The 20,326-nt window shown below is 42.0% G+C and overlaps 1 protein-coding gene across 2 annotated transcripts in view; it reads left to right on the top strand.

Annotated features, from left to right (window-relative positions):
• The window catches only part of STRN (striatin), a 171,074-nt gene that overhangs the window by 96,690 nt on the left and 54,058 nt on the right, over positions 1-20,326 (top strand). The window contains exons 8-10 of one of the 2 annotated variants that reach the window (XM_073557662.1): positions 6,068-6,178; positions 16,908-16,994; positions 17,335-17,478. In XM_073557662.1, the coding sequence (XP_073413763.1) occupies positions 6,068-6,178; positions 16,908-16,994; positions 17,335-17,478 (342 nt within the window). The remainder of the gene's footprint in view (positions 1-6,067; positions 6,179-16,907; positions 16,995-17,334; positions 17,479-20,326) is intronic. The other variant, XM_073557663.1, reaches the window with a different exon arrangement.

The raw sequence follows: 20,326 nt of genomic DNA, 5'->3' as shown, positions 1-20,326 counted from the left end.
TGCTGTAAACTAGAAATGCATACAGGCAAGTGCCTATGTAGTGAAAGCAATCACATAAGCTTAAGGCTGAGTTCACACGTGGCGTTTTTTTTTGCGTTTCCCGGCGGTTTTAACCGCGCGATTTTGCCGCGAAAACGCGAAAAATAAGCATCCCATGCATTCCTATGGGATTCCGCAATGCTGTGCTAATGCTGCAGTTTTTACTGCGGCGGAATCGCTTCTCGGTAAAAAACGCAGCATGCTCATTAATATTTCGGAATCGCGGCGATCCCGCACCCATAGGAATGCATTGTTCCGCTTACTTCCTGCATGTGGCTGTGCCCACCATGCAAAAAGTAAGCAGAACAATTGCGGATGGTACCCACGGTCCGGAGGAGAGGAGACTGTCCTCCGGGCTGTGGGTACCATATCCCTGTAAAAAATAGAATTAAAATAAAAAATATTGTTATTCTCACCTTCCGACGTCCCGCGCAGCCTTCCCGCCTCTCTCCACCCTCCCGTTCCCAGTAATCCTTTGTGAAAATGCCCGCAATGGCGTCTGTTCTCGTGGGATCGCGATGTCTCGCGCGACGTTGCGATCCCGCGAAAACGGACGCCATCGATGGCATTTTCGCAAAGGATTACTGGGAAGGCTGCGCGGGACGTCGGAAGGTAAGAATAACACCATTTATTTATTTTTTTTACTTTTATCTTTTACTACTGATGCTGCATAGGCGGCCTCAGTAGTAAAAAGTTGGTCACACTTGTCAAACACTGTTTTGACGAGTGTGACCAACCTGTCAATCAGTTCTCCAAGCGATGCTACAGATCGCTTGGAAAACGCTAGCATTTTGCAAGCTAATTACACTTGCAAAATGCTAGTTTTTCCTCGGGAAAATCGCGGGAATTTAAAATGCGATTTTCCCGCAGAATGGAATTCCGGAATTCTCGCGGTAATTTCCACAAGAGTTCCGGTACGTGTGAACTTAGCCTAAGGCTATGTGCCCACGTAGCGATTTTGAAGCAGAATAAACCTGAGCAGAATCGCACACCCTGCTCCCGGGAAAACGCATGCGTTTTTTGACGCGCTTTTGTAAGCGTTAAGTGTTTTTGCATGCGTTTTCTTATGCGTTTTTGCCCATATAATTGATGGTATGCGGAATCACGGGCGAGTCTGCAAAATTAATGAACATGCTGCATTTTTAACCGCTAAGCAATTCCATAGCGGTTAAAAACGCACCATTGGCACAACATGTGCGTTTTCCATTAAAAATCAATTGGATGCTTATCTTAAGCGTTTCTGCAGCAGAATCGCTTGTCTAAAAGCGCTGCAGAAACGCTTAAAAAAATGCTACTTGGGCACACAGCCTTATAGTGTACTTACACAAGTGTGTGCCCGGATCAAATGCCGCAAATACCACCCCAACAGCGCCGCTTCACCAAGAGTGCTTCTTTCGATGGGGTTATGCCATGTCACTTTAGTTTCAGTTGATATTTAATACCTGATGGCTCTGCAGGATTTTCTTCCGATGGGGTTATGCCATGTCACTTTAGTTTCAGTTGATATTTAACCTCTTCCCGACCGCCCACAGTAGATAAACGTTGGCGCTTGCTGGGATACATACCTTCCAACGCGGGGATCCCGGTGCGCAATGCATGCTGGGACCCCCGACGTCATCGAGACCTGATTGGTTCAGGTCCTGATGACGTCAGCGTCACAGCAGCCAATGGGAGCGATCGCTGGGAAAGCTGCTTGTTTCCCGGCGATCTCCCTCATTGTAACACGGCTTCTCCCTCTGATCTCACTGACAGCTGATCAGAGGTGAAGCAGCGTTATTGTGTGACTAGATCGCTGCCTGGCACAGCTGATCGCTGCCTGGCACAGCTGTGCCAGGCAGCGATCTTGTCACACAGTAACGCTGCTTCACCTCTGATCATCTGTCATTGTGAGATCAGAGGAGAAGTGGCGTTATTATGTGCCAGTCAGCGATCTTGTCACATAGTAACGCTGCTTCTCCTCTGATCTCACACTGACAGATGATCAGAGGTGAAGTGGCGTTACTATGAGTCAGATCGCAGTGCAGCGATCTTGTGACAAAAATAAAAAAAAAAAAGTAAAAAAAAAAAAAAATGCAGGGGCTAGGGTTAAGGACCCGTCACACTAAGCGACTTACCAGCGATCCCGACACCGATATCAAGGTGTCAGGATCGCTAGTAAGTCGCTATGTGATCGCTGGTGAGCTGTCACACAGACAGCTTCACCAGCGATCAGCACAGCGATGCCGAGCGCCCGGCATCGCTGGCCATCCCTGTAAAAAATAGAATCAAAATAAAAAATAGTTATTCTCACCTTCCGACGTCCCGTTCAGCCATCCTGCCTCTCTCCACGCTCCGGTCCCAGTGATCCTTTGCACGAATGACCGCGAGATGTCACAGTCTCGCGGGATAACAAAGTCTCGCGGTCATTCGTGCAAAGGATCACTGGGACCGGAGCGTGGAGAGAGGCAGGATGGCTGAACGGGACATCGGAAGGTGAGAATAACTATATTTTTTATTTTTTTTATTATTTTTTACACCTGATCGCTGGTCTCCCGCCTGTCACACGCAGCGATGCGTGCTGGCCAGCGGGAGACCAGCGACCAAAGAAATGTCCAGAGATTTCTTCCAGCGATCAGCGATACCGGCAGGGGGGCCGCTCGCTGATCGCTGTCACACATAGCGATCTCGCTGGTGAGATCGCTGTTACGTCACAAAAGTTGTGACTCAGCAGCGATCTCGCTACCGAGATTGCTTAGTGAGACGGGGCCTTTAGGGTTAGGGCTAGGGTTAGGGTTAGGGCTAGGGCTAGGGTTAGGGCTAGGGCTGGGATTAAGGTTATGGGTGTGTTGGTGTTAGGTTTGTGGTTAGGGTTATGGTTAGGGCTGAGATTAGGGTTAGGGGTGTGTTGGGGTTAGGGTTGGAATTAAAATTGGGGGTTTCCACTGTTTAGGTACATCAGGGGCTCTGTAAATGCAATATGACGCCCGCAGACCATTCCATCAAAGTCTGCATTTCAGAACGTCACTACTTCCCTTCCGAGCCCCACCGTGTGCCCAAACAGTAGTTTTCTCCCACATATGGGGTACCAGCGTACTCAGGACAAATTGGACAACAACTCTTAGGGTCCAATTTCTCCCGTTACCCTTGTGAAAATAAAAATTGGGGGCTAAAAGATCATTTTTGTGGAAAAAAAATGATTTTTTTTATTTTCACGGCTCTACATTAGAAACTTTAGTGAAACACTTGGGGGTTCAAAGTGCTCACCACACATCTAGATAAGTTCCTTGGGGGGTCTAGTTTCCAAAATGGGGTCAATTGTGTGGGGTTTCCACTGTTTAGGTACATCAGGGGCTCTGCAAACGCGACATGACACCCGCAGACCATTCCATCAAAGTCTGCATTTCAGAACGTCACTACTTCCCTTCCGAACCCCACCGTGTGCCCAAACAGTAGTTTTCTCCAACATATGGCGTACCAGCGTACTCAGGACAAATTGGACAACAACTCTTAGGGTCCAATTTCTCCTGTTACCCTTGTGAAAATAAAAATTGGGGGCTAAAAGATCATTTTTGTGGAAAAAAAATGATTTTTTTTATTTTCACGGCTCTACATTATAAACTTTAGTGAAACACTTGGGGGTTCAAAGTGCTCACCACACATCTAGATAAGTCCCTGGGGGGGTCTAATTTCCAAAATGGGGTCACTTGTGGGGGGTTTCCACTGTTTAGGTACATCAGGGGCTCTCCAAATGCGACATGGCATCCGATCTCAATTCCAGCCAATTCTGCATTGAAAAAGTCAAACGGCACTCCTTCCGTTCTGAGCTCTGCCGTGTGCTCAAACAGTGGTTTAGCCCCACATACGGGGTATTGGCGTATTCGGGAGAAATTGCACAAAAAATTTAGTGGTTCATTTTCTCTTTTTACACTTGTGAAAATAAAAAAAAAATGGTTTTGAAGTAAAATGTTTGTGAAAAAAAGTTAAATGTTTATTTTTTCCTTCCATATTCCATTCATTCATGTGAAGCACCTGAAGGGTTAATAAACTTCTTGAATGTGGTTTTGAGTACATTGAGAGGTGTAGTTTTTAGAATGGTGTCAATTTTGGGTATTTTCTGTCATATTGACCCCCCAAACTCCAAATGTGAGGTGGTCCCTAAAAAAAATGGTGTTGCAAATTTTGTTGTAAAAATGAGAAATCGCTGGTCAACTTTTAACCCTTATAACTTCCTAAAAAAAAAAAATTGTTTCCAAAATTGTGCAGATGTAAAGTAGACATGTGGGAAATGTTATTTATTAACTATTTTGTGCGATATCACTCTCTGATTTAAGGGCATAAAAATTAAAAGTTTGAAAATTGCAAAATTTTCTAAATTTTTGCCAAATTTTGATTTTTTTAACAAATAAGTGCAGATCATATCTAAAAATTTTTACCACCATCATGAAGTACAATATGTCATGAGAAAACAATGTCAGAATCAGTAGGATCCGTTGAAGCGTTCTAGAGTTATGACCTCATAAAGTGACACTGGTCAGAATTGAAAAAATTGGCCCGGTCACGAAGGCAAAAACAGGCTCGGGTGCGAAGGGGTTAATACCTGATGGCTCTGCAGGATTTTCCTTAGTTATGAGCATATGTCTTTATAATTTCACCTACAGCACTCTACTTTCAAAAGTATTTAAGACACATGTTTGATTTGAAACATCAATTAGTTCATTGATGCTAAGCCCCCGGTTTCGTCTATTGATGTACCATGATACCCTTTGTTATCACTATGTTTAAATGTTATCTTTTAAGTAATTATAATCTATTTTGATTGTGTTCACGCCTATGCCTCTACATTCCTTTAATATTTTCTGGGAATTCTGTATGGTTATGTAGATTTTTGAGGTTTGTTGGTACATATTTGGACTTATGTGAGTATTTTACAAATAATGCATATAAGCCCTGAGGGAGGGAGAGTGTGTAAATTCCTAGAACTCCTGCGATGCATAGCAGTCGGAGCATGTCACACTTTGGAACTGATGATGTTTTGCTCCAGAACACAATCAATCCTTGGAATAAGGAAATGCAAGAGAAATAAAAGCATTACTGATTGAACTTTTGCTTCATTTTGTCCACATTTTCCCAAGATTAACCCTGGCTAATGTTCCCAGCTTTCTAGTAGCTCCAGTTTATGAAAATGGTTAAAAGCAAAAAATAAAAACCCAATTATATTGAGATTAAGCGTTGCCCTAATTTCTAAAAAAAAAAAAAGCATGCCATTAGTCACATACGCCACAATGTGAGTTATTAATGCAATTGCAGTTTACAATCTAATTACCTTGCACAAAAACGTTTTATTGAATATATTACTTTACTCCCTTAATATTTTTTCTCATATGACCTTGGTGTTTGGCTGTGCATACCAATTATGCAAACCTGAAAGCTGCTTTGAATTCCCATTTCACAATGCAGCCAGGTTGTATATCTAAGTTTGTTTTTTTTAAATTTATATTGCGTTTTAATTAGGACCTAAGCCACTTTATAAAACTTACAATTGAAAGATTTATCAAAACTAGTGCCAGATGTAAATAGAAGACCTTCACCTTGGAACCAAGTGGGTGGTAAGGTCCCTAAAATCTGACCAGTCACTTTGTTTGCACTTGTTTTGATCAATGTGGTGTGTTCTGGCTAGGACTAAACGGCAAGTAATGTGGTTAAAAGGCCACTGTGTGTTCAGATTCAGAATTGTTGCTATTGTGAGAAGCAGCCTGGTAAACTGATCATTCTGTAGGGTCTCCTCAAAAATATCTAAAGTGGGAGACCCAGGTATGTATGTATGTAAATTTTTTGTCTTGTTCCCGTGCAGTCAGTTTTCGACTCACAAAGTTAAAAAGCATGAAAACCTACCGTGTATTCCACTATAACAGTGTAGTAGCCTGTTATGGTATGTATGTATTCGTGTAAGAAGTGCTTGCCCCTTGGCAAAAGGGATTCTCCTTCAGTCAGTTATTGATGAAGCCACGTTTATTGAAGAGGAATATGTTTGATCTCTTTTACTGTTTAGAAAAGGAAGACCAGTGCCCCATCCCGGAATCCTGGAATATCGATCAGGGAGTAATAACCAAACTCAAGGAACAATACAAAAAGGAGCGCAAGGGGAAAAAAGGGGTGAAGAGTAAGTGGAAAACATTGCACTTCCAAATCATCAATCCCACCTCTTTCATATATCCTCCCTTCCCCCCCAAAGCTATTTTTCATTATTTTTCTTTCAATGTTTTCCTGAACCACTTACTCTTTTACTTTGCTGCTCCTCCTCTTTTTCCTGCTGTTCACCTTTTAACGGGCATTAGAGCTCTGTCATCTTTTGAACGAGTGAGGCTGTTAACAGTAATGTGTGATAAGTTGCTTTAAAGTGGAGCTAAACTCAGTAATCTAGTATTCATAAATTGGATTTTTTTTGTGTTGGTATGTCAATAGCATTGGTGGGATCTAACTTCCAAGATCCACACTGATCCTGAAAACAAAGGGACAGATGTCCCTTCTGCAGCTCTCCTGCATGGCAACACTCTTGTGCTGGGAACGGCAAGATTATGCCATTTAAGATTAAGAAGACAGAAATAGATTGTAAAGCCTTTCAAGAAATTTAATGGTAGTAGAACTTATGTTAAAGGGGTAGTCCAGGTAACATTAGGGACCTATTGTTTGGATCTGTCACCAGTACTAGATCATTGGGAGTCAATTCACTGCGTACATCCAACTGTCACTGGAGCGAATAAAAGCAGATTGTTAAAGGTACGAGATATTGAACCCTACCAATCTGATATTTATTACCATTAAAAAGGAAATGTCACCAATATTATATGCCTGAACAACTTTTTTTTTTTTTTTTAGCAATTCACAAATTTGCTTCACTTTTTGCCTTTTCAGAGCACATTTATGCAACCATAACTATTGAGGAAATGACCATTGGGCCACCTGGCACTGCAGCAGCCATAGGGGTCAGCAGGAAGAATGCAAATGGTGACCTATAATGGGAAATGGCAATAATCACTTAAAATACCACAAACTCATTTGTTGCCATAGCCTGTTAACTTAAGGCAGTAAACGTTTCGTTTTTTTTTTTTCATCACACCTTGTTTTCACATAATAAATCTTTTTCAGGTGTGCAACCTGCTTCAGTATACATTCTTCTGTGAATAAAAACCTGGGGAGACCCAAGATCCCTTTCTTGTCAAGGCAGGTACTTGTCTGGTGGGAGAGAAGCTCAAGTACTTGGGTATCTAGAGCTTTTCACGAGTGTAGCTAGGTGGTCTTAAAGGGAACCTTTCAGCAGATTTTTTGGTGGCGGAGAAGGGTTTACCACTAAACCCGCTAAGAATAACTTTTACATGAGCTTTTTTGCCCTTTATAAAGTTGCCGTTCTGTGTAGTCATAGAGAGAAATTTTCTGAAATAGGCGATTTTCAATTTGCAGTATGTAAATGACCTGCTGTGTTCAAGAAGGTGAATCTGCTGTAAGGCTAGTTTCACACTAGCATTCAGGAGAGCTGCGGAGGGCTGCTTAGTTCCATGATGCTCCGCCCACTGCCCACCACCTCTGTTCAGCTCCGCCTACATCTGTATGTCAGTCAAGCAATGCTGGGCCCTTTAATAATGGGAGTTTAGTTCCACTTTAAAAGCTCCATCTTTTTGTTTTCTTAAATTTCAAAATGCTTCTTGTTGCATTAAAATAAACTAGTTGTGATCGTTGTTTGCTTATAATATTGGCTTTTAAATTGTTGATGGCACCTCTGTAGTATCTGCTCAGCCATAATGAAGGGGCTTACAGGAAGACACTTCATGCAGGTTTTGTTTCTGAACCGATGTATGAAAGTCACTGCACACCTAATAAGTGTCTGTGCACTCATTATTGCTTTAGTAAGAATTTTTTAGCTATGGTATGGAATTCATGGAGCTCTTTCTGCCCGGGAAAAGACAAGTGAATATTGCATTGGATACGCATCATAATTTCCGACCATTGCAGTCTTCATGCTGCGCTGAGATCAGTTGACCATGCCCAATGAATCTGTATGATCATTCAGTCCTAAGCATTACTTTGCATCATTACATATTCCAGTGTGTACATTTGTATGCAACTTTCCTGTATATGTGAATACCTTTGTTAACAGCTCCTGTACAGGTAGAGTATGTCGGCGGCTAATAAATTTGACTTGTAGAAAAGAGATTTGGATAGTAGGGACTGAGGGATATTTTTCATCTAATTTGTCATTGGAGCATAATTTTATCGTTGGCGATTTCAATTTGTTCCAGTAATATTACTTTTAGGTGCAAAGCACTAGCTGTTCAAATAATTTTTTTAAATCAATTTTTTAGACCTTATAATAGTGTTTCTAGTTTGGCCACACAGTAGGGCTTTTAAAAAAGGCAAATTGTGCAGTCTAGGATGACTGGGTCGGAGCACCTTTAAAGTGGTAGTTCTTGTAGGTTTAGTGAGAGACAGTGGTTAGCATCTACAGTAATTGATCCAAAGAGAAACATTGTAAATTGAAGACGTGTTCATTGGCATCCAAGGCTCACTAATGCCATGCCCATGGGAAGTTAAAGCCATCTTGGACAGATCTCACAGAACTACTGTAGCTGAAAATGAAAATTCTGTCTGTGATGGAAAAGTGTGAAGAAAAAAACTCTGTGAAAGCCCCCTTAAAACGGAAAGTTCACAGCAGACTGTGAATATGGGGCTGCACAACTTCGGATCAGTCACAATGGCCATGATAACACAGGTCCACTGCCTGAAGTGCCTATAATGAGCATCAAATCTGCTCCATGGTGTAATGGAAAATGGTGGTCTGACCTAACGAGTTCCTTTATGATTTCTTCTGTGGACTATTTTGTGCAAATGAGTAAGAAATAGCACCATAATGGTAAAAAGGTGAGTTGTCAGAGGCCATTTGATGCTGTGGACAATACTGTGCTGAAAAACATGGCTCTTATTTGGGTGTTACTTTGACGCATACCGCGCACCCAAGTGTTGGGAAACCATGCACATCCCTATATATAGCGATATTTACTAATGGCAGTGACCATCAGAATAATGTGCTCTTCCACATCGAAAAAAATGTTCAGTAATGTTTTGAAGAACAAGATAAAGTGTTTAAGGTGTGGACTTGGCCTCAAAACTTCTAAGCTCCTATGTAAATTAAACATCAGTATGATATGCTCAGAAATGGTGTTCATGGGGTCCCTCCTTCACCACCCACAAAATGTAAATGCCAGCGTTTTTGTGCAGATAGTACATGACATGTTTTAGAGGTATAAGTCCATACCTCAGTTGGGTCACTGCTACACAACAATGCCAACACATATTGGGCAGGTAGTTTTAAGGTTCTGGGTGATCGATGTTTTTACTATTTTTGACATAGACTGATGTAGGCCTGATGGTGCTGTATGCAAGTTTGTTTTTCCGTCACAAATACAATAACCTGCAAAGGAGACTCCTGACAAAGCCTGTGACTTAGGTTTGATCAAAGCCTCAGAATCACTTATAAGTCATAGGTATTGAAGTTCTTGGCACTGTTTTTACATTACCAATATAATGTGTAGAGTGTTCATAGTACTTCTGACATGTTCAAATATAGAGTTGAGCGTTATTTTGCTCAGTGATTTTTTTTTTTTTTTTTCATTTTGAGTTTAAAATATTTGGCCACTTAACTAATTTTTTGGGGACATGGTTTTGTGGCACATACTAATAAAGATATATTACAGGTTCTCCTCCTACACTGGTATTGTAGCCTTCCTCTGTCTACACAGCTCTCCTATCCACAAAATTGCTGATTATGGAGGAGCAGGTGACCAAGCTTGTCCATCAGCTCTCTTTTAATAGAATAATGACTTACTCATCTGATAAGTTTTTTAAATTGCTGGGGGTTCATTGACAGGTGTCTGGTCTTGTGCTCCTCCATGAGCTGCCACATTTTGGACTTGAGAGCTATGCAGTCAGTCAGGAAGGCGGACCTGTATTATATATTAGCAAGTACCACAAAATTATGACTCCCAACACATTTGATAAATTAAGATAAATGACAGTGCCTTTATTAGGTAAAAAAAATAGGCGTACAATTTTTAATTTTATACTTCCTGTTCTCCCCCACCTGAAAACAACCAGTAGGTCTTTCTTATATCCTTAACTCTTGGGCAGGTTAGTTAGGCTGGAGGCACAACTGTCCCGGAGTGGTCACACATCCTTCTGTCTTTCAATATCCTTTATTTTCTCCATGAAGGGTGACTTTTAGAAGCAGCAGTATGCATAAATCCAAGGACCACACGTCAGACTTCCTGAATATTGAAGTGATCTTTAACAGGCTTCAGGGTGTCTTACGTAGCAGTTTTCGGACTAGCTACCTGGCATTGTTAGTGGTATTTAATGTGTGTTGTAAATTTGTTTCTGAAAAGCCATTATTGTAATTGGTAGAAAGTTAATGATTTCTGTACCTTCACGGGCAACAGGAAATGAAAAGATCGGCTTTAAGGGACCATGAAATGTGAAAGGCTTTGTGTAGTTGTGTTCCTCCTTCTAAGGGCTCTTTCACAGGTCAGTGCTTCCAGTACATTTGGTGACAGTTTTCAAACGTCTTGGAGACACTTACACGTATAGACCCTTTCAAGTGAATGGGTACTGCACATGTCTGTGTGTTTCAACAGACCATGTTGGCTGTTTTAACAGCAGCACGGGCCGCAAAATGTCCTGTACACATTCACACAGATGACATCCATGTGTCATCAGTGTGACACTTACTGGCGCCTGGGAATCAGTGTTAATGTTTGTGCTGTTCCCCAGTACCAGGTGCTCAAGACAGCTCACATCCCTGTCCCCTGCTTGCGCTGCGATCGGTGCTAGCAGGGGACAATGTTGAGAGTTGTATTCAACTGTTAACAGCAAGATCAGGCAGCGGCTGATGAAAGCATTCATCAGCCACCACCTGTGCTATAAATGAATAAAAAATGTAGTTTTGTTAACCAACCAGGCAAAACTGACAGCTGCAGACTGCAAGCTTCAGCTGTCAGCTTTAGCAAGGCTAGTTATCAAGAATAGAGGCGTCCCCCAGGTCATCTATTTTAATTAAACAATTTTACAAAAACTGCGTGGGTTCCCTCCCATTTTTAAACAGCCAGGCAGACAGCTGGGGGGGCCATGGATGTTGCCCACCCCTCAACCTAAAATTAGTACCCTGTAGCTGCCCCAGAAAAGGCACTTCTATTAGATGTGGCAGTTCTGGCTCTTTTCCCGTCTCTTCCCACTTAACCTGTGCTGGTGGCAAGTGGGGTTCATATTTGTGGAGTTGATGTCGCCTTTGTATTCTCCAGTGACATCAAGCCCACGGCTTAGTAATGAAGAGGTCTATTAGACGCCTATACGTTACTAATCCTATAGTTATATTATAAATACAGCCAGAATAAAGTGCTTTATTTGAAATAGAGTACACACTTTTTTCCTTTTATATTTAAATTTAACAAACACTGTTATACTCGCCTAACACTCATTCCTTTGGCACCCTTGTCTCTTGTAATAAAACAAAACAACCATATCCCTGGCTTGTCTGTCGTTTTGTCCTGCGCTGTTATCCATGTCTGGGGATAAACCGTCTTGCCAAGATGCGACCTTCCAGGCTGAGAACCACTGAGGAATGAGCTGCTGATGTGGAACGGCTGCGGGCTGCTATTTTTTAGTCTGGGGGACAATATTCATGGCCCATCACTAACCTGAGAATACCAGCCCCCAGTTGTCTGCTTTAGCTTGGCTGGTTGTCAAAAGTGGAGGGTACGCAGCGCTTTTTATTTAAAAAAATAAAAAAAGTATGTTGTGGGGACCACTCTATTCTTGATAACTAGCCTTGCTAAAGACAGCTGAGGGTTGCAGCCTGCAGCTGTCAGTTTTGCCTGGCTAGTTATCAACCCACCATCATTTTTATTTTTTGTTTTACTTATAGCGCAGGCTGCGGCTGATGAATACTCACATCACCTGCCACGTGATCTTGTTAACAGTTGAATACATCTCTCAACATTGTCTTCTGCTAGCACTGATCGCAGCGCGCAATGGGCAGTGATGTGAGTTGTCTTCAGCACCCGGGAAACAGCACAAACAGTACCGCTGATTCCCAGGCGCCGGTACATGTGATACTGATGCTGGACATGGTTGCCACACGTATTAAACACACAGATATCTCTAGTACTGAAAGTGCCCTAAGTCAGGATAGAACCCAACCATACAGCTAGCCCCTTGTGGCCTATACTTCACTCATCACAATGGCAAGTTTGGCCCATCGCAGGTGTGCTGGGCATCTGCACCTCATTGTCTTGTACCCTATTTTGCAAGGATTCGATCATTTAGCTAGACCAAAATAGTCATTTCGTTGTTTCTAGGGATGTTAGAAAGTCTTGTAAAATACATCTGATCGCTATTGAAATTAAGTAACAAACAGGTTGATGTAATGCAGTTTATACGAACTTCATTAAAAGTTAAAGTTTATTTTTATCCAAAAGAGCCGGCTTTTTCCAAGCGAGTTTCTTTAACAGTGATCTGATTGTAGTGGTCTTGATCCCACTTACGAATTTGCAGTTTTTGCTGGGGCAAGCTACTGGCATGTAATGACTGCTTTTCTCGTAGTGTACTATTACCAATCAACTATGCCAGCTCTCCTTAGTAGCTGTGATGGGTAAGAGTCCTAAATGCCATGTTCTCACCAGCATTACCTCAACTTTCCAACCTGTATCCAATTGGAGATTTTAACAGTCCCGCTAGAGCTGTACTTTTAAAGACATACAGCTCTACACCCACTGCCCACCTGTTAAATTGCCAGTTTTATTGTCATGTAAAAAATCCTACGAAGAAGGTCAAAATGTTTTACACCTTTAATGTCGCCTGTAATCCCTTGAGAAGCCAAATGAAAACTTTTTGAGTGGGAAGTGAAACTAAACCAATGTGGTTGCATAAGTGTGATCACCCTCTTATATTTGGGGATATGGTTTTGCTCAGAATTTGCCTGCTACTTTAAACTCCTAGCATAGTAGCCATCGTTCAGTTATTTTGATTAACCCCCATATAAAGTTTAGCTGTTCTCTAGGATTTTCCTAGTTGCATTTTACAGCAAAAGCCATGGTCTGTAAACTGCTTACAACATAGCATAGGGGTCTCGTTGTTGGATGTTATTAGTCAGGAGAAAGGTACAATAAATTTCTAAGGGACTGGATACACCATAGAACACTAAAGATGGTCATTAAGAATTAGCTACCTAGAACTAAACTTCCCTCAAAATTTGCAGAAAAGCAAAAGAAATTGGTTCATGAGGCGGCCAAAATGCCTACAGCAAACTTAAGGGTGCTGCAGGAATTTCTTGCAAGTACTGATTATGTACCAGATTCACAACAATCTTTTGGATTCCTCATATGGCTGGCCTGTGTGGTAGAGTGGCAAGAGAGAAGCATTTTTTGTACAAAGAAAAACATCCAAGATTAGCTGAGTTTTGCCAAAACCTGCATCAAGTTTGACAAGCGTGAGGGTCTTAAACCATAGTTAAACTTTTCAAAAATTCCAAAAGTTACGTTTGGTGCAAAGCCAACACTACACATCACCAAAAGTACACCATACCTACAATGAATCTTGATGAAGACAGCATTATGCTTTGGGGCTATTTTTCAGCATCTGAAATTGTCCACTCTAGATGCCCTAGCAATCTAACAAATTTTCAACGGTATTGCAATCAAGAGTGGGTGAACATTGCCAATTCTAGATGTGCCATGCTGATAGACTCCTACTTGAAAAGAGTGAATGCTGTAATAAATTTAAAGGATATTTCAACAGAGTATCAGATTAAGGGTGTACATTTTTATTTAAAGGGGCTATGCAGGACTGTTTATTTTTATTTATTTTTTTTTTTTTACTATGGGCATAACATCTAACAGGCATGTAGTTACTGACTACTAGAGATGGGCGAACCCGAACAGTAAAGTTCGGCGTCCGTACCGAACACCTACTGTTCGGGCATGGACACCGAGCACTGACTTTACCTACCAGGAAGTCTGTGTTACTGTTCGGGTTCGGCTGCCCAAACACCGGGAAACACTGCTTCTGATCGACAGTGAAATCATCCTTGCCATTCCGCCGCGATTACAATGCTGTCAAATGACAGCGTGAGTGCTCAGCAATGATCGAAGGTATAAAGTTTACCTCCGGTCACTGGTGTCAGCTGATGGGACTACTGCTCCCATCATCCGACACCTGCAGCCGCTAATAACAGCGAGAACAGGAGTGGCGGATGGGAATATTCATCAGCTGATCCTGCGCTGTAAATAAAAATAAAAAAAATCTGCGTTGGTTCCCCCGTATTTTTGTTAACCAGCCAGGTAAAACTCACAGCTGGGGGCTGCAACCCTCAGCTGTCAGCTTCTGCAAGGTTGGTTATCAAGAATAGAGGGGTCCGGTGACAACAAGCCCTGACGTTAGTAATGGAGAGGCGTCTATAAGACACCCCCATTACTAACCCCTTAGTCAAATTGTATGAAAACACAGTCACCAAAAATAAAGTCCTTTGATTATTAAAGGAGTCTGTCATGTTTTCAATCTCAAACCATACTTACGACCTCATCTAATTCCACCGAAGCCCTAGTTCTCCTGTAATAAACCAAAAATAATTAAACAATATACCATACCGGTCTGTCGTTCTGTCCCACTTCGTAATCCTTGTCTGGGGGAGAAATAGTTTTAAACCTGGACGGTCCCAAGATGCGACTGTCCAGGTTGAGAACCTATGGTGACTGAACTGCTGCTAACGGAGCGTCCGTGACTAGCGGTGACATCACTGAGGCTGCATTCTCCTGCTAGCAATTGTTTTTCACATACAATCTGACTATGGGGTTAGTAATGGGGACGTCTTATAGACACCTCTCCCTTACTAACCTCTGGGCTTGATGTCACTGGACAATACAAAGGTGACATCAACCCCCCCCCCCCCCCCCCAACTATCACCCCACTTGCCACCGCTACAGGGCAAGTGGGACGAGCCGGGCAAAGTGCCAGAATGGTGCATCTAATGAATTCTGCGGGCTGCTATTTTTAGGCTGGGGGGGGGGGGGGGGGTGGCCGGGGTGATATCCACGGCTCCTTACCAGTCTGAGTGCCAGCCCCCAGCTGTCTGCTTTAGCAAGGTTGGTTGTCAAAAATGGAGGGGACCCCACACCGTGTTTTTTTTTTTTTTAAATTAAATAATACAGGGGTGGGGGGGGACCCCTATATTCTGGATAACTAGCCTTGCTGATAGCTGAGGGTTGCAGCCCCTGGCTGTGAGTTTTGCCTGGCTGGCTAACAGAAATACTGTGGAGCCCAGGCCGAGTTCCAGCGCAGGAGCGGCTGATGAATACTCCCATCCGCCGCTCCTTCTCATGCTGTTATTAGCGGTAGCAGGTGTCGGATGATGGGAGCAGTTGTCCCCATCAGCTGACACCAGTGACCGGAGGTAAACTTTATACCGCCGATCACAGCTGTCTTCTGACAGTGTGGGAACCGCGGCTCTGACCGGTGGGGATGATATCACCGTCGATCAGAAGCGGTGTTTGCCGCACTGTCATGCACATTACAGTGCAGCAAACACTGGATGTTCGGGCCCCCCATTCAAGTGAATGGGGTCCGGGTATTGTTCTGGTACCCGAACCCTAACTTTTTGTAACTGTTTGCCGCACCCCATCCAGGTGTCTGCCCATCTCTGACTACCTGACTGTTGTGACCAGCACAGAGCGGTCACAGACCTAACTGTACGAAGCATGCTATCAATCAGTATGACACTGTGGTGGTAGTCATGCCCTGTGGACAGAGCAGTCCAGATGAAAAGCCTCTATTGACATAGAACCGCTTAATTGCTGGCCGGATCAGTCTGCGTCGGATAGAGCAGGTGGGTAATTGCCCTTGTTAGCAACTACCTGTCTGTTTTTATTTTTTACCATGGGACTAAAAATTATAGTCCAGGCTGGACAACCCCTTTAACACTATTTTATTTCTCTGTTTTTCTTTTTACACCCAAAAAGATTTCAGATGTGCTTTTTTTTTTTTTTACAATTGAATTGACCAGATTATGGGAACCACTAAAGATCGATAACGTTCTGAGTTGACTCCTCTTCGTGTGATGATTTTTTTTTTTTTTTTTTACATCAAAAAACCTGGCGTTTTAACAAGGATGTGTAGACTTTTTTTTTATCCACTATATACTTGAAACTTCTGCAAAGTTGCTTTTTAGTTGTTCTTGGTATGTGAAGGGTCTCTGTAATTGCAAGAGTTCTTTAGCTTCTGTCTAGCTGTAACCACTTAATAGTCGTTGCACTGTATAAAGGTAGATACTTTAAACTCAGTTCATAAAGGCGTTATGTTAATTTGATCAGGGGCTAACGATAATGTGAACAGAGCCTTATGTAGATGTCTGCACACTAGATCTGCTATACATACTAGTTTATTATAGTTCTTTTGGTTGAATGCTTCATGAATCTCTATCTTTTTATCATTTATACAGGGCCTAGTAAGTTTGACTTCTCCCATTCTTGTAATAAATGTATCTAAGGCTCTGCATGAGGTATGTGGCTCTTTTGCACCCGTGGCTTTGCACATTGGCAGGCTTGTACCATTTCATACATTTAGGGTGTTGTTGCAGATACAGGTTCATATTGTTTTGCGCCACATTTCCTAAATCTGTAAATGGTTTCTTTTAGTAATGGCATATTTATCTTGGTAAATTTCGTAACTGAATCGCATGACTAAAATTCTTTAGAATAAAGCATATTTGCTGATCTAGGAAATGTCTTAGACTTAGACCAGTGGACCGACCTTTCCGTTTCTTAAAGAACGTTTTGTCCCTAAACTTATAACAGGAAAAACCTCAGAAGAAATGTCTCAGCCTGTGTCCCACATAAAACAGTCAAAACAGGGATGTGGGAGCATGTTGGAGAAGAGCACAGGTAAGTGTCACCATAGGTGCGAAGACGTAGACGATGGATTTGTGCCTCTATTCTGATTGCCTTCCATTAATGTTTATCATTACGTATGACAAGGAACTGCCTTTACTTATTGTAATGTACCCTGGAATCTTGCCTTGGAATAAACGCTTCTCTTTATTTTTTCTTTAAATTTTGAAATTCCACTAGTTCAGAATTACTTTGCTCAGCTGAAGTTCTGGCTTTGACTTCACACTAGATTTCTTGATGTAACGATGAAGTAAGATTGTTGCCTGTAAATATTTTATGATCCTTGTCTTGTTTTTTCTTTTTCTTTCTTTCTTTTTTTTCTTCTTGTGGTTAGGGCCAAATAGATCAAAGCTTCAGGATATGCTGGCAAATCTTCGCGATGTTGATGAACTACCATCATTACAGCCCTCTGTGGTGTCCTCCTCAAGGCCTGCAAGCTCCCGACTCAGCGAACAGGAAGTAAACCGAACAGATGAAGGTTAGCACTACAATATTGCAGAAAAGCCATTTATTAGGTCATCATTTTTATGGAAAAGTTAGTAAGTTACGGTCTTTTTTTAAATGTCACAATGACTTGTTAGAAGATTTGATTGATTGGGGTCTGGGCGCTGAGGGCCAACCATTTCACAGGACGAAAGCACTCAAACTGAGAGCTGCTGTCCTAGCCTAGACAGGGTTTGCCGAAGACTCGCTTGTAAACTTTCTTAGGGAAAGTCTTGGGTCTCGCTCATGCTCCTTCATGTCCTCAATTTTTTGGGATTCTCTAAGGCCAAAAACTCCAATGACCAATGTTCTTGTGTCACTATTGCATGTCAAATTTTAGAAAAATTTCCACTTTTGCGAGCAATATAAATGTAATAATTCTACAATGCAGTGACTCCTGTTTTACGTCAGTGACCGTTCCTACCTTCCACATGTGGTGAGGCTGCAGATCATTGACAGTCTGACCAAAGCTCCCAGTGTCCTCTTCTGACTTCTTTATTCAGATACACTTAATGGAAAACTACTGTATTTGCCAGCTCACATTAACTATGGCAATATTATTAATTTTACCAACATTTCTTTAATGAAAAGACTGGGTGGACTATCCTAAACTTGGTATATTTATCTGTAAACTTGGTAAATTGTTTCCTAAATAGTCCTTGCTTGGATAGCTTAGTTCATGAACAGCTCTTATATTGATTTCAAAAAGTGACCTCTTTCCTGAATGACGCATCAATAGATTATCACCCAGGACATTTTGGACTCCAGCCTTTTAGCTGGAAGTAAAAGGGATCTCTGCCGAAATGGATCATATCCTGATTTAGAACAATATATAAAGTTCTGTCTAACACTGCTGGTACTCTCCTCTTTCCGCTCAATGACTGATGTTTTACAGTGAACTAACATATCCAAATCGTTAGCTACAGCTGCGTACAGTGATAATAGTAATTTGTGCTTATAAGGTGCCGTAGGTTTCAGGCTTGGAGGATGAGAATAGTAGGAGGGAGATGTCTGTGGCAGATCTGCTCTTGTGATTCATCGGACTCCTCCACACATGTTGCAGGAAGCCGGTTTCCAAGCAACAACCACCTTCCATAAGTTTTCCTTCTCTTTTTGATCTTAAACGAAGCATCTGTCACATTTTGTTGTGGCTGTCACTATATTATAAGCATTTTTGTGGAGTTGAAAAATAGACATTTTAGGAGCGTTTGCTCATATGGAACCTGCTGATGGCTGGATACATTGCAGATTGTGACAAGCTTCTTATTACATTCTGTTTGCTATCGCTTTAAAGATGCGCACCATCGGCTTGGAAGACACAAGCATATATGGCTGGTATCAGTGACCCTGTTGTATTATTCATGTTCTCTTTGGTCTGTTGTACTATTGGTCCATTATATATTTAGCAAAAATTTTGATGGGGAGAAAAGCAGTAGTGTAATTAAATGGTCCCTCCTGGCAAAGTCACGGTGTATTGTCCCTTGTAAGTTCACACTTGCTGTCAGCGTTCCTCCCACCTTTGGTTTCTTGGCCAAAAAATAGGTATATGACAGCTACCTCTTGTCAGTCATGTACAGTGGGTATGGAAAGTATTCAGACCCCTTTACATTTTTCACTCTTTCATTGCAGCCATTTGGTAAATTCAAAAAAGTTCATTTTTTTCCCATTAATGTATACTCTGCACCCCATCTTGACTGAAAAAAACAGAAATGTAGAAATTTTTGCAAATTTATTAAAAAAAGAAAAACTGATATATCACATGGTCATAAGTATTCAGACCCTTTGCTCAGTATTAAGTAGAAGCACCCTTTTTAGCTAGTACAGCCATGAGTCATCTTGGGAATGATGCAACAAGTTTTTCATACCTGGATTTGGGGATCCTCTGCCATTCTTCCTTGCAGATCCTCTCCAGTTCCGTTAGGTTGGATGGTGGATATGCTCAATTGGGTTTAGGTCAGGGCTCTGGCTGGGCCAAACAAGAATGGTCACAGAGATGTTCTGGAGCCACTCCTTTGTTACTTTAGCTGTGTGCTTAGGGTCATTGTCTTGTTGGAAGGTGAACCTTCGGCCAAGTGTTGAGGTCCAGAGCACTCTGGAAGAGGTTTTCATGCAGGATATCTCTATACTTGGCCGCATTCATGTTTCCTTCAATTGCAACCAGTCGTCCTGTCCCTCCAGCTGAAAAACACCCCCATAGCATGATGCTGCCACCACCATATCACCATGTTTCACTGTTGAGATTCTATTGGGCAGGTGATGAGCAGTGCCTGGTTTTCTCCACACATATCGCTTAGAATTATCACCAAAAAGTTTTATCTTCGTCTCATCAGACCAGAGAATCTTATTTCTCATAGTCTGAGTCCTTCATGTGTGTTTTTTTTTTTTTTTTTTTTTTGCGAACTCTATGCATTCTTTCATATGTCTTGCACTGAGAAGAGGCTTCCGTTGGGCCACTCTGCCATAAAGGCCTGACTGGTGGAGGGCTACAGTGATAGTTGACTTTGTGGAAGTTTCTCCCATCTCCCTATTGCATCTGTGGAGCTCAGCCACAGTGATCTTGGGGTTCTTTACCTCTCTCACCAAGGCTCTTCTCCCACAATTGCTCAGTTTAGCTGGACGGCCAGGTCTAGGAAGACTTCTGATCGTCCCAAACTTCTTCCATTTAAGAATTATGGAGGCCACTGTGCTCTTAGGAACCTTGAGTACTGCAGAAATTCTTTTGTAACCTTGAGCAGATCTGTGCCTTGCCACAAATCTGTCTCTGAGCACCTTGGCCAGTTCCTTTTGACCTCATGATTTTTACTTGGTCTGACATGCACTGAGAGCTGTGAGGTCTTATATAG

Source organism: Dendrobates tinctorius, unplaced genomic scaffold (genome assembly GCF_039654945.1).
Source record: "Dendrobates tinctorius isolate UK_male_01 unplaced genomic scaffold, ASM3965494v1 ptg000250l, whole genome shotgun sequence".
Classification (NCBI taxonomy): domain Eukaryota; kingdom Metazoa; phylum Chordata; class Amphibia; order Anura; family Dendrobatidae; genus Dendrobates; species Dendrobates tinctorius.
This window is presented reverse-complemented; position numbering and strand designations above follow the sequence as displayed.